This window comes from Microcebus murinus, chromosome 22 (genome assembly GCF_040939455.1).
Source record: "Microcebus murinus isolate Inina chromosome 22, M.murinus_Inina_mat1.0, whole genome shotgun sequence".
Lineage (NCBI taxonomy): Eukaryota > Metazoa > Chordata > Mammalia > Primates > Cheirogaleidae > Microcebus > Microcebus murinus.
In genome coordinates this window covers 26,432,158-26,447,349 of record NC_134125.1, presented here as the reverse complement: position 1 = coordinate 26,447,349, position 15,192 = coordinate 26,432,158, and the positions used below count along the sequence as shown (strand labels likewise).

The window sequence follows — 15,192 nt, the reverse complement described above, 5'->3', positions numbered from 1 at the left end:
GTGTTTACAGCCCTATTAGATCTCTATTGTACCACATAGTTTACTTATTTACATTGTTCATTGTCTTTATCCCCCCATTCAAATGCCAGTTCTATGAGGATAAGAATCTTTATCTGCTGTGTTCTCTGCTATATGTTGAGCACGTACATAGTATACACATTTATGGTAAATGAATGAATTAAAGAGGATTAGAATTATATCCATTTTAACCATCAGACATTAGGACATTGAATAGAAGAGAAAAATGAAATCTTGATTTTGAGTTTGAAGAGATGTTCAAAAAAATTTTTTTTTATTTCAGGATATTATGAGGGTACAAACATTTTGGTTACATTTTATGTCTTTGCGTCACACAAATGAGGATTAGAGGCAAGCCCTTCTCTACAATGATCACCATGTCCTTTAGTTGTGAGTTTACCCCCCCAACCCCCTAATCCCTAGAGAATATTACTACCGTGTGAGTACCATAGTGTTGATCACTCAGTGCCAATTTGATGGCAAGTACATGTGAAACCTATTCTTCATATCTTTTTTTTTCAAGAGAATTAAATCATTTATTGATTACACATGATAATGGTTGACACACAAGCTTCATTCCCATCTATAATTTTTATCTGGTACCATTATTCAATTTAGATATATTGCATAGGATATGCCAACAATCATCTTTATAACCAATAATTCCATGATTTTTCCTTGCATGACCCCTTTTAATAGTGAACTTCAGGTCACAACAGTAACCATCAGTTCAACTACACCAAGGTTTCTGAAGACAATGGCTTCTCCACCCTAGCAGGTTGTAAATTAATTTCAAATAGAACCTGGCATCACCCTGAAGGAATCCTATCTTCACACTTTTGCGGAAGTTTACCAGAATGGCTTCAGAGTAGACTAACTTTACACAGCACATTAAAAAAAAAAAAGACACATTTATTCAGCATCATGATCAGACTACTACATTTAGCAATCAACAGCATGGGTGCAAAAAAAAAAAATCTACATTAAAACCCTTTGTTGGGGCCGGGCGCTGTGGCTCACGCCTGTAATCCTAGCTCTTGGGAGGCCGAGGCGGGCGGATTGCTCAAGGTCAGGAGTTCAAAACCAGCCTGAGCAAGAGCGAGACCCCGTCTCTACTATAAATAGAAAGAAATTAATTGGCCAACTGATATATATATATAAAAAAATAAGCCGGGCATGGTGGCGCATGCCTGTAGTCCCAGCTACTCGGGAGGCTGAGGCAGGAGGATCGCTTGAGCCCAGGAGTTTGAGGTTGCTGTGAGCTAGGCTGACGCCACGGCACTCACTCTAGCCTGGACAACAAAGTGAGACTCTGTCTCAAAAAAAAAAAAAAAAAAAAAAAAAACCCTTTGTTGGAATGCTTTACACTTTCCACAGAACAGAAATTAAAATAACCTGTTATACAATTAGTCACAAATACAGTCCTTGAGTTTTTTGTCCATACACATGAGTATTGTCTAAAACATGTCTTCTTTGTAGCAGCCAGGCCCTGCCACCACTGTGCTTGGCTGAGTTCACAAATCTGTTGTAACCTGTAGCTTCCCTGTCACTTCTCTCGCTCTCCTCTCCTGCTAAGCTTTGTTTCCTGGGAATAATTAAAACCTTCTACCACTGCCATAGCTACTGCTGCTACTGGAACCACCAAAGCCACCTTGGTTTCGTGGTTTGGCAAAGTATTGGCCTCCACCACCATAGATAGGGGCCAGAGCTTCTGCTTCCAAAATTTCCTCCCTTCGTGGGTCCAAAATTTGAGGACTGATTATTGTAATTGCCAAAATCATTGTAGCTTCCACTACCTCCAAAATTGCTTCCATCATTACCAAATCCATTGTACCCATCCCCACTGCCACCATATCCACCACCACCACGGCTGCCACCAAAGCCACCTCGACCACTGAAGTTTCCTCCACAGCCAAAGTTGTCATTCCCACCAAAACCAACTCCACGACCACCACCAAAGTTTCAGAACCACTTCAACCTCTTTAGCTAGATGAAGCACTAGCCATCTCTTGCTTCAACAGTGCTTTCCTTACTTCACAGTTGTGGCCATTCACAGTATGGTATTTCTGAATGACAGAATCATGGTCATCAAAGGTTACAAAAGCAAAGCCTCTCTTCTTGCCACTGCCTCTGTCAGTCATGATTTCAATCACTTGAGTTTTCCCATACTATTCAAAATAATCTCTTAGGTGATGTTCTTCAGTGTCTTTAATGCCACCAACAAAGATCTTTTTCACAGGTAAGTGGGCACCTGGTCTTTGAGAATTTTCTCTAGAGACAGCTCTCTTTGGTCCCACAACTCTTCCATCCACCTTGTGTGGCTGTGCATTCATTGCTGCATCCACCTCCTTCACAGTGGCGTATGTGACAAACCCAAAGCCCCTGGAGTGCTTGGTGTTTGGGTCTCATTACACACAGTCTGTGAGTGATCCCCATTGTTCAAATTGGCTCCTCAGATCAGACTCTCATCGGTCGTTTCAAAGCTCAACCCTCCGATGAATAGCGTCCACAGCTGTTCAAGTTCTTTAGGAGACTCTGACTTAGACATAATGCCAGTGGGAAGAGAGACTTCAATGATGCTTCCTCGGCAGCGCCCACGGGCAGAAAGGAGTAACCTAACGAGCGTATCTCTATTCTTCCGATCTTGTGATACCTCACTTCAGATAATGGGCTCAAGCTCTATCCAGGAAAATATAAGAGGTACTGGATCACTGTCGTTTCTTATAATTAAGTAATATTCCATTGTATACATATACCAAATTTTAATAATCCATTCATGAATTGGCGGGCACTTGGGTTGTTTTCACATCCTTACAATAGTGAATTGTGCTGCCATAAACATTCAGGTGCAGATGTCTTTTTTTTTTTTTTTTGAGACAGAGTCTCTCTTTGTTGCCCAGGCTAGAGTGAGTGCCGTGGCGTCAGCCTAGCTCACAGCAACCTCAAACGCCTGGGCTGAGGCAATCCTACTGTCTCAGCCTCCCAAGTAGCTGGGACTACAGGCATGCGCCACCATGCCTGGCTAATTTTTTCTATATATATTAGTTGGCCAATTAATTTATTTCTATTTATAGTAGAGACGGGGTCTCGCTCTTGCTCAGGCTGGTTTTGAACTCCTGACCTTGAGCAATCCACCCACCTCGGCCTCCCAGAGTGCAGGTGTGAGCCTTGAGGATTACAGGTGTGAGCCACCACACCCAGCCCAGATGTCTTTATTATAGAATATCTTTTGCTCCTTTGCGTAGATGCCTAATAGTGCTATTGCTGGATCGAATGGCATTTCTATTTTTAGCTCTTTGAGGTATCTCCAAATTCTTTTCCACAGAGGTTGCACTAATTTGCAGTCCCACCAGCAGTATAAGAGTGTTCCTGTCTCTCCACATCCTCATCAGCATTTGTTGTTTTGGGGATTTTTTGATAGAGGCCAGTCTCACTGGGGTCAGGTGATATCTCATTGTGGTTTTGATTTGCATTTCTCTAATAATTAGAGATGTGGAGCATTTTTAATATGTTTGCTGGGCATTCTGTCGTCTTTTGAAAAGTTTCTGTTCATTTCCTTTGCCCATTTGTTGATGGGGTTGTTTGATTTTTTTCTTGTTGATTTTTTTTAAGTTCTAGATAAATTCTTATTATCAGCCCTTTATTGGATTTGTAGAGAGTAAATATTCCCTCCCATTCTGTAGGCTATCTGTTCACTCTAATGATAGTTTCCTTGCTGTGCTTTTTAATTTGATCAGATCTCATTTATTTCTTTTTGTTTGCAGTGATTGCTTTGGGGGTCTTCAAAAATTCTTTGCCTAGGCCAATATCTGAAAGGGTCTTCCTAACATCTTCTTATAGAATTCTTAGGGTTTTATGCCTTAGGTTTAAGTCTGTTATTCATCTTGAATTGATTTTTGTGAGAGGTTAGAGGTGGGGATCCAGTTTCATTCTTCTACATGTAGCTATCCAGTTTTCCCAGCACCATTTATTGAAAAGACATTCTTTTCCCCAGTGTATATTTTTGTCTGCTTTGTCAAAGATTAGATTACCATATGCAGATGGCTTCATCTCTGGATTCTCAGTCCTGTTCCAAATTTCTATGTCTCTATTCTTGTGCCAAGACCATGCTGTTTTAGCTATTACAGCCTTGTAGTACAGCTTGAAGTCTGGTAGACTGATACCTCCCAGTTTGTTCTTTTTACTTAAGATTGCTTTGGCTATACGAGGTCTTCTCTGGTTACATACAAAGCATAAAATTATTTTTTTCTACATCTGTAAAGAATGGTGATGGTACTTTGATAGGGATTGGATTAATTCTGTAGATCACTTTAGGTAGTATTGACATTTTAACAATATTGATTCTACCAATCCATGAGCAAGGTAGATTTTTCTGTCTGTTTACATCACCTACAATTTCCTTTCTTAGTGTTTCATAGTTCTCCCTGTATATGTCTTTCACATCTCTTTTTTTTTTTTTTTGAGACAGAGTCTCACTCTGTTGCCCGGGCTAGAGTGCTGTGGCGTCAGCCTAGTTCACAGCAACCTCAAACTCCTGGGCTCAAGCAATCCTCCTGCCTCAGCCTCCCGAGTAGCTGGGACTACAGGTATGCGCCACCATGCCCGGCTAATTTTTTCTATATATATATATCAGTTGGCCAATTAATTTCTTTCTATTTATGGTAGAATTTCTTTCTAATTTCTTTCTATTTATGGCCACATCTTTTTTTTTATCTTTAAAATTATTTTAGGCCGGGCGTGGTGATTCACGCCTGTAATCCTAGCTCTCTGGAAGGCCGAGGCGGGCGGATTGCTCGAGGTCAGGAGTTCGAAACCAGCCTGAGCAAGAGCAAGACCCCGACTCTACCATAAATAGAAAGAAATTAATTGGCCAACTGATATATATAGAAAAAATTAGGCGGGCATAGTGGCGCATGCCTGTAGTCCCAGCCTCTCGGGAGGCTGAGGCAGTAGGATCGCTTGAGTCCAGGAGTTTGAGGTTGCTATGAGCTAGGCTGATGCCACAGCACTCACTCTAGCCTGGGCAACAGAGTGAGACTCTGTCTCAAAAATAAAATAAAATAAAATTATTTTAAATATTTCTTTCTTCTCTTTTTTCTTCTTCTTTTTGGCCCATCTGTGTACTTGTAAACATCTTTTGTTAAATATATTCCTAGATATTTAATTTTCTTTGAGGCTATTATAAAAGGTATTGCGTTTTTTATTTGAATTTCAGATTGACTGTGTTGGTGTTTATGAATGCCTCTGATTTGTGTGTATTAATTTTGTATCCTGAGACTTTACTGAATTCATTTATCAATTCTAGGAGTCTCTGTGATAAATCCTTGGGGTTTTCTAGATATAATGTCATATCATCAGCAAAGAGCAAGAGTTTCATCTCATCTGCCCCCATGTGGACGCCCTTAATACCCCTTTCTTGTCTAATTGCTCGAGCAAGGACTTCTAGCACTGTACTGAATAGAAGTGGAGATAGTGGGCAACCTTATCTAGTTCTGGTTCTAAGTGGGAATGGTTTCAATTTTTCCCCGTTCAGAATTATATTGGCCGTGGGTTTGTCATAAACGGACTTGATAATTTTAAGGTATGACCCATCTATGCCTATTTTGTTAAGAGTTTTTATCATAAAGTTGTATTGGACTTAGTGAAATGCTTTTTCTGCATCTATTAAGAGAATCATATGGTCTTTGTTCTTGCTTTTATTTATGAGGTGAATTGCATTTATAGATTTGCATATGTTGAACCAGCCTTGCATCCCTATATAAAGACCACCTGGTCATGGTGAATTATTTTTTTGATGTGCTTATGAATTCCATCTGCTAAAATTTTGTTGAGATTTTTTGCATCTATATTCATGAGGGATATTGGTCTGTAGTTTTCTTTTTGTTGTGTCCTTTCCTGGCTTTGGTATCAAGGTGACGTTGGCTTTGTAGAATGAGTTAGGAAGGATACCATCTTTCTCAATGTTGTGGAATAATTTCTGTAGTTTAGGTATATGTTCTTTTTTGTTTGTTTGGTAAAACTCTGGTTTGGTCCAGGACTTTTCCGTTTTGGGAGGTTTTTAATTGCTACTCCAATTTCTAAGCTTGAGATTGATCTATTCAGAAATTCTGTTACCTCTTGGGTGAACTTAGGGAGGTTGTATGTTTCCAAGAATTTGTCCATTTCCTCCTCATTATGTAGTTTTCAGGTATTTAGGATTTTATAGTAATCAAAAATAACATTTTGTATTTCTGTGGTGTCTGTTGTGACCTTTCCTTTTTCATTTCTAATTGAGTTCATTAGAGTCCTTTCCATTTGAATTCTTGTCAATCTAGCAAGAAGGCTGTCAATTTTGTTTATCTTTTAAAAAAAAACAGCTTTTGGTTTTGTTGATCTTCCGTATAATTCTCTTATTCTCAAATTCATTTAGTTCTGCTTTGATCTGAGTTATTTCTTTTCTTCTACTAGGATTGGAATTGGTTTGCTCTTCCTTTTCCAATTCCTTGAGACTATTTATTAGATTCTCGATTTCTAAGCTTTCTATTTTTTGGGTGTGGGCATTTATTGCTATTAGTTTTCCTCTCAGGTATGCTTTTGCTGTATCCCACAGATTTTGATAACTTGTGTCTCCGTTATCATTTAGTTTGAAGAAACTCTTGATTTCCCTCTGTATTTCCTCCTTGACTCAATAGTTATTCAATAATAGATTGCCTTATTTCCATGACTTTGAGAGGTAGTAAATATTTCTGTTGGAATTGAACTCTAATTTTATACCACTGTGGTCAGAGAAGATACATAGATTCAATGGGGTGTTGAAGTCCCCTGCTACTATGACGTTATTGTTTATCATGCTATTTAGATCAGACAAGGTTTACTTTATGTAACTCGGTGCTCCTGCATTGGGTGCATAAATATTAAGAATTGTTAATTCTTCTTGTTGTGTATTCCCTTTCACCATTATATAGTGGCCATCTTTGTCCTTTTTTACTTTTGCTTTTTTAAAGCTTATGTTATTTGAAAATAGTATAGCTACCCCTGCTTTCTTTTGACCTCTATTTGCCTGGACGATTGTTTTCCAACCCTTGATCTTTAGCCTGAAGGCATCTTTTTGGGCTAGATGCATTTCCTGCAGACAGTAGATACTAGGCTAGTGGATTTTTATCCACTCTGCCAGTCTGTGTCTCTTCAGAGGACAGTTTAAGCCATTCACATTTATTGAGAAGATTGAAACTTGAGGTAGATTTCCATTCATATTGTTGGATGAAAACCTGTTTTGTTTTACTTCTTGAGCCATCATGAATTGCAAATTCTAGCCTTTAACTCTTGAATGATTTTACTTTGAAGAGTGTCTATTGTGCTCTTCAGTGTGTAATGCAGGTCTGAGTACTTCCTGTAGGGCTGGTCTGGTCTTTGTAAATTCCATCAGTGATTGCTTGTCTGGGAATGAATTTATTTCTCCCTAATAGATGAAACTTTATTTTGCCAGATGAAGAATTCTAGGTTGGGCATTATTCTGTTTTAGAAGATTAAGCATAGCCACCCAATCCCTCTGGCTTGTAAAGTTTTAGTTGAGAAATCTGCAGCTAGTCTGATAGGCTTTCCTTTGTAGTTTATTTGTTACTTTTGCTTCACTGCTCAGAGAATTGCTTCTTTCGTGTTTTCTTTGGTCAGCCTAATAACTACGTGACGTGGTGATTGCCTTTTCACATTGAGTCTCCCAGGAGTTCTGTGTGCTTCTTGAATTTGGATATCAAGATTTCTGGCCAGGCCAAGCATATTTTCCTCCAGTATTCCATGAAATAAGTTTTCCAGCCCTTGCGAATTTTCTTCTTATCCCTCTAGGATGCCAATGATTCCTGTATTTGGCTTCCTTATGTAATCTCACATTTCTTGTATGTTTTGGTCTTTTCTCTTATTTCTGCATTCTTTTTTCTTCATCCAATTTGTTTAGCACATGGGCATTATCGTCAAGCTTATGTTGTGTAAGTTGGTATCAATTGATGGAGATCGAATATTTTCTTTAGGAGGCGACTTTTCTCTGTGATCTTTCGTGTTTCCTGTGTTCTTTTGCTGATTCTTTCTCATCAGGCTACTTTGTCAAGGACTTGGGGTGTTGGGACTGGTTTATGGACTTAAATCTTTGACTCCAAAAGAAGTCAAAGCTTGGCAGAGCTGGGGAGGTGTGCTCTGGTCCTGTATTGTCTTAGCGGTGTTTTAGCCTGTTGGGTTATCTCTGACCTGTTGTCTTCACCCTCTGTTTATGGAGATTAGTGAGTTTGGATCTCTTGCTTAGACTCCAAGAGTTGGATCACTCTTGTGTGTGTGACTCCACTACCGACCACTAGTTTGTGGTAGAAGGCACTGTATTGGGCTATGAGGTTACCCTCTCTTTTGTTGCTTGTAGTTTGCATGGAAGAGTCAGTTATCAAGGTATTCCAATACCTTTGTATTGAGCTCTAAACCCCCAAATGGGATATACAGGTGCCTCAGTCTTTGAGGAATGTCATGGCATTCCCAAGGGTTACTTGAGCCCTGTTACCACTTTAGGTCAGGTGAGAAGAGCAATAGATATTGGCGGCCTAAGAGAGTATTATTCAGAGGTTGCTTGATCTGCAGCTAGGGAATAGCTGCTAATATGTTATTCAGGGCTCCTTTGCCACTTTTGTGGAGCAGCTCCTGATGGAGGGTGTCAATTGGTGCAATTGCTAAGGACTCTGGTCAAGATTTTCCTTCCCAGACCACAAGCCCCTAAGCTGGCAAGAACCTGGGTGCTAAGGACAAGCCCTTGTGTTATGATCTTATCAGATGATCAAAACCAACCTACTTTATCAAATCAGCAATCTGTTCCCTTGGCTTAGTTCCAAGGTCCCACAGATTCAAGCTAGTCACGCAGGGAAAGCAACTTTTCTCCTTTCTCCCTGCTTTCAAGGGGTGAGTTTGTCCTGGTGGGCTGGGGTAGAGGGCATCAGCTGAGATGCCACAAGTCCCAGCCTGGAAAATGTCTTCTCTCATTTCTCCCTTCCTCCAAGGGCGAGGACTGCCCTGCCAGAGGGGAAGATAACCCACAGGACTGGGGGAAGGGCACTTCCTGCCCACCACCTCAGCCCAGGAAGTCGCTACTCTCGTTACTCCGCCCCTCCTAGGGCAGGGTTTGTCTACTTGGTATGAAGTACACACCTCAGGGCTGTTGGAGAAGCCCTGCCCAAGGCCACTGAGGGTCCCAAACCAGAAAGTGGCCCACCTCACTATTCCACCCCTCCAGAGGCGGGGTCAGTCCCTTCTGTATGAAATACCATTGGCCTGGTCGAAGCCAAGGGCCGTCCGCCACCCTGGTGGGTCTTAGCCCAGAAAGCAGCCTCCCTCGCTACTCTGCCCTTCCAAGGGTGGGGTCTGTCCCTTTGGTAGGAGGCGCCTGGGACCAAGTCATAGCAAAGAGGCAACCGCGGGACTTAGCTCGAAAAGCAGCCCCTTCGCTACTATGCCCTTCCAGGGGTGGGGGTATGTCCCTTTTGTGCAAAGCACCTGGGCAGCCAAGTCACCGGAAGGTGGTGGTGGTGATGCCACCGTGGTTCAAAGAAGCTTGAAAAGCAGCCTCCTTCGCTACTATACCCTTTCAAGGGTGGGATCTGTCCCTTTGGTGCATAGGAGCCCAGTGGCAGAGACTAAGCAAAGGGGTGCGTCTGGGCTCGAAAAGCGGCCCCTTTCACTACTCCGCCCTTCCAGGGGCAGAGTCTGTCCCTTTGGCGCGAAGCCCCCCAGTGGCCGAGTCACAGGAAAGTAGGGGCAGTAATGTTGCCCTGGGTCACGGTTCGAAAAGCAGCCTCCTTTGCTACTCTGCCTTTCTAAGGGTGGGGTCTGTCCTTTTGGCATGAAACACAGGCAGCCAGGTAGGACGGGGGGCCGCCCAAGACCACCTGGCAACTCAGGCAAGAAAGTGATCTCTCTCCTTTGTCCATCCCTTCAAAGGCAGAGCTTAAGCCGCCAGCATGAAAAGGCCAGTGGCAGGGTTGGGAGAGAAAGCAGCTTCTCTCGTTACTCCCCTCCTCCAAGGGCAGGACCTGCTCTGCCGGGCAGAGGTAGGGCCATTGCCTGAGTCTGTTGCCTGGGCAACATGCCCCGGTGACTTTAGGCTATGGACACCCAGAATGGTGACTGCCCACCACTTGAGAGCCAGTGCTGGAGGCAACTGCATGGCAGGCAGCGGGACTGGGTTTGGCACACTGAGTCTAAGAGCCACCTGCTGAGCCCACTGCTTCCCTAACACACTGACTCACAACTGTTCAGCAGGAGGGATCTGTACTCTGTCCCACCCTGTGCCAGCCAAATCTTCAGCCATTTGCAAGGGCAGAGCCTCCTCTTTGGTGTTCACCTCCCTTGTTCTGGTCCTGGTAGCCTCATGAAGTGAGAAGCCTATCTCTAAGCTCCCTCCTGCGAAACTGGGAAGTGTCTGCTCGCTCGGACCAGTCCCTCCTCTGCCCAAAGCAGGCCCAACACTGCACACTGGAGAGGTCAAAAGAGAGGAGAAGTCCCACTCCTGTCTCTACTCCACACAGACTGTCAGCCTGTGCTACCACTTCACACTGACTTTAGGAGCTTCCCTGCTTGTGTGGGTGTGGAGGTCGGTGGAGGAAGAATCGTGCCCCTGTGGGTCAGATCACACTGCTCCGGCCAGCCGTCAGGATTGGCTGTCCCACGCTCTATTCCCTATTGTATATCTCACACTCTCGAGACTTTGCAGTGGATTCTACAATTCACCTTTTTTTCCCAGCATTGCTTGTCCTGCACTGCTTCTCTGCAGATTCACGAAGCTGATCCTGTGGGAGAGCGATTCATTCGTGTGTAGTTGTCCAGGTTCTTCACCTCCTACTCTGGAAGCACAGAGCCAGGAGTTCACCCCTAATCCGCCATTTTTTCAAAGCTCCCATTAAGATTCTTTAACAGTTTTGACATTTCAGTTCTTAACCCTTTGGAGGCATGTTGTGAATTGAGAATCCACTTCTATTTGGTTCCATGTGGAAAACTAGTTTCTCGGACTTCGTTTATTGAGCACCCCCCCTCTTCCCCATTGTGTGTTTTGCCTCTCCATATAACAAAGTGTGTCGATGTGTCTACAAGATATCTCTAAATTACTTTTGCTTTATAATAAACCTACATATCTGATAGGCTAGTGAGTATCTTAACTATTCTTGGCTTTTTATTCCTCCATATAAATTTCAGAATTAGCTTGTCAAGTTCCACTGAAAACCCTAGTGTGCATTTGATTAGAGATACATTGAATCAGAAGGTCCATTTGCAAATAGTTAGCATCTTTATCATACTATATTATCTCTTCATTTATTTAGGTTTTCTTCAGTGCCTTTAAGTTTTATAATTTTCAGCACATAGACCATGCACATCTTTTGTTAGAGTTATTCTTAGATATTTCATGGTTGTGTCTATTCTATATGATATTTTATTTATGTTTTTAAATTATTCATTGTTGCTTGTATATAAATGCATTTTACTTCGTTATATTAGTCACTAGCCATCTTTCTACACATTTCTATTATTTTTATTAATTTGTGTAACAGTAGTTTTGTCTAAGTGGAGTAAGCAATCAGGTCATCTTAAGTAAGCATTTAATACTATTCTCCAAGTCTGTGCCTTTTCCCCATGTCTTATTGCTCCTGCTGAGCACGCCTCTGCAGTATTGGAATCTGTTAACAGTCATTTATATTTGTAAGTTTTCTAATAGTAAACTCTCCTTGTTTTCTAGGATAAACTCACTTTAGTGATGGTTCTTTTTTTATTCACTGTTAGAATTGATTGCTAATAGTTTATAAAGGATTTATATATCTGATTTCATGGGTAAAATAGGCCTGGAATCTTCTGTTCTCATGCTATCATTGTCTGGTTTTAGAATCAAGGTTATATTTGCTTCATAGAATGAGCTGGGAATAGTTCCTCATTTTCTGTTCTCTGAGTTTGTATAAAATTGGAAATATGTGATCCTTGCAAGTTTCTTAGATGGCACTTTAAAAACCTAGTATACCAGGTGTTTTCTTTGTGGTGATAATTAACTCATCCTTCCTGTTTCTTTTTGAGAAAGTTTTGATAAATTTTATTTTTCTAGGAATTCATTAAATGTTCAAATTTGTTGACATAAAGTTGTTGACAGTACCCATATGTTTTTCTCTTTTCTATATCTGTTGTTACGTCACTTTTTTATTCCTGATATTATCTCTTTGAGCTTTCTTCTTTGTTGATTAATCTTGTCAGAGGTTTATTCTTTAGACTTTTCAAACAATGACTTTTGTCTTTATTCATATTCTCTATTGAATCTTTGTTTTCAATTTTATTGATTTCAATTTTTATTATATTCTCCTTTGTAAATTTTTTTTCCTGACATCCTTTTTTGTTTTTCTTTTCCCTTCCCCTGATGCCTTAGGTTGGAGTCTTGGCTTGTCATTCTTTCATGTTCTCTAATTAGTACAAGCTGTTTTGTGTCTGTAAATGCCTTTGAAAGCCCTACTTTTGTTGAATCTCACCAGTGTTGGAGTCTTTAGTGATTTTATTACCATTCTCTTGTAAGTCATTTTTAATTTCAATTAATTAAAACTAATTTCCTCTTTGAGCCCAAGCATGGTGACCTGTAATCCCAGCACTTTGGAAGGCCGAGGTAGGAGGATTGCTTGAGGCCAGGAGTTCAAGACCAGCCTAGGAAACATAGCGAGACCCCATCTCTACAATATTTTTTTAAAAATTAGCCAGGTACGGCAACATGCTCCTGTAGTCCCAGTTACTTGAGACACTGATGCAGGAGGATCATTTGAACCCAAGAGCTCAAGGTTGCAGTGAGCTGATTTACACCATTGCCTTCTAGCCTAAATGACAGAGCAAGACCCTAAAAATAAGTAAATGAATGAATGGATAGATGGATTAATAAATAAATAATTTAAAATTTCCTCTTTGATCCATGAGTTTTACTCAATTGTGTTTTAGTCAGAAAATGTGATCTATTTTAGGTCGGCAATCTTTTTCTGTAACAGATCAGGTAGTGAACATTTCACTCATCCAGATCCTTACAATTTCTGTTCCAACTATTGAACTCTGATGGAGCCTCCCTGTTGGAGCATGGCTGCTCCTCCATCTGACTTGGTCTTCACAGCACCCATCCTCCTGCTCATCTCAGCTCCTGCAGCTTCTGTGTCACTCAAGCCTAATGTTTATGCTTGGTTCTTTCCTATCATTTCTAATCTTGTTACAAGTATACCCATCGCAGAGACCCCACCTTGCAGCGTGTGTTGCAGGCTGTGGTGCCAGTATGCCCAGATGGAGAGGAAGCATGACCAAGAGCCAAGGGCAGAGAGCCCTAGGACTGGAAAACCAGAGCCAGTCACTGCCCTAGGGCTTGACCTTAAACCCTAGAGACATCAACATGAGGGAACAGCCCCTCCCAAGTGGCCATCCACCTGGCCCTCAGCCTTAATGTCACCTTCATCCTGCCCTGGAAGGCCAAGCCACTTTACCCACTGCCCTGTCACTAGAAGGTCAGCAGTGACTGCACCAGCAGATCCTGGGCGAGCCCCATCTTCCCACGCCTGCCACGTTGCTCCCTCCGCCTGCCGCTTTGTCCTGCACACAGGCCTGGCCCAGCCTCTCAGCTCTGCCGTGGTTTCTTGCTTGCAGAGGAGTCGTTCTTTTCTCTCCGTGGTTCGGTTTCTCCAATGGGCAGACACAAGGGTCTCTGCCAGGCCAGGGAAGGTCCTCACAGTCAGGTCTCCTCATTGCTATTTTCATTCAGCTGTTGCTCCTGTGCCCACAGGGTCTGCGGAAGAGGGAGCTGCTGAAGGAGCTGCTGCCAGTCATCGGGCAGAACATCCGTTTCCAGCGCCTCTTCACCGAGTGTCAGGAACAGCTCGATATCCTAAGGGACAAGTAGCCTGCCCTGGCCTACCCGGGCTGCAGCAAGGGCAGGGCTACACTCTCGCCACTTACAGCACACCGGGCTGCCTCTGACCTGGCCAGGCTGCGTGGGAGGAGGAGCCACTGGCAGGAAACGTGCTGTCCTGTACCAGCACCAGCCCAGCTCCCCAGGCAGACGTGCCCTGTGTCCTGGGCCCGATGCTGCCTCAGGAGGGGCAGCTCACCCCTCCCTCCAGGCCCCCCGTCCGAATCTAGGGCTGGGGCTCTGCCCGGCTGCCCTGGGGCCAGCAAGGCACTCCCAGGCCTGCCATCTCCAGCACGGCCCCAAGGTGGACACTAGCCCCTGCCACTGCAGGTGCTGTTCTGCTTCAGCTACGACGAGTGAGCCATTTGTGAGCGAGAATCTGGAGCGTTAGGTATTACGCAGTCAGCAAACTGACCTGAGACCGATGTAAAAGGAAAGCTGTTCCGACACATGGACTATTTTTGTACTAGAATTTGCTAACTTGTAATATGGAATTTTCCTTTGGCTAATAATCAGGATTTCCCTATAAGTCACTTGGACATTGGTCACTTGTAGGAAATTTAAACTAATTATGACAGCTACACTGAAAAATAATTGTACTGAAATTAACTTGTCTATCTTCATTTGGTTTTAATTTTTAAATGTTTGTAAAAAGAGACTGTTTTGGGGGGAATGGGGCAAAGGGGTGGGCAATTTCTTTTGTAAGTGTAAAATAAATGAACACGCATTGGATACCAAACCATCCTGGCTTCTCTCGCCTTTTCCTTCTAACTTTCACTTTCCTCCGCCCACTGTGGCTCTCTCGCTTGAAGCAGGCAGTAACAGAAGGGATCTTTGCTGATTCCCCCCACCTTCTTCACAGTGTGTGGGTGTCACTTCCCAGGTTGTGCAGCACCTTGAGCTGACCTGGGGCTAGCAGGCAGGCCACCTCACACGTGTCATCTCCCACACAAGGCACTGAGGTCCTTGGTTCTAGCCTCACTGTGTCCCAGGTCTTGCTCACACTGGACACCAAGGACTGCAGCTGACTGCTTGGCCAGTTTCATGAAAGGCAATCAGTAAGTACAGGCACAGGTGTGCTAAAGAATTATTAGGAAAGCTGGAATTTCCTTAGAACCTGGTCCAAATGTTGATCCACAGGAGATGATAGAATCACAGAATTTTCAAGCGCACTGAGCAACCCAACCCCTGGGTCCTAGTCCTTATCAAAGCCACCCTGTCCGCCACATGTGATCCTGAGTCTGGAGAAGGAGCCATGGACTTAG

The 15,192-nt window shown here is 42.9% G+C and overlaps 1 protein-coding gene and 1 pseudogene across 3 annotated transcripts in view; one reads left to right on the top strand and one right to left on the bottom strand.

The window, feature by feature from the left end:
• HIRA (histone cell cycle regulator) overlaps positions 1–14,670 on the top strand; it is a 101,909-nt gene extending 87,239 nt beyond the window's left edge. For all 3 annotated transcript variants that reach the window (XM_012776596.2, XM_020285319.2, XM_075996783.1), the window contains one exon: positions 13,802–14,670. In XM_012776596.2, the coding sequence (XP_012632050.1) occupies positions 13,802–13,918 (117 nt within the window). In that variant the 3' untranslated portion in view covers positions 13,919–14,670. The remainder of the gene's footprint in view (positions 1–13,801) is intronic.
• LOC105877740 (heterogeneous nuclear ribonucleoprotein A1-like) lies at positions 1,614–2,566 on the bottom strand (annotated as a pseudogene).
• Positions 14,671–15,192: the final 522 nt, after the last annotated feature.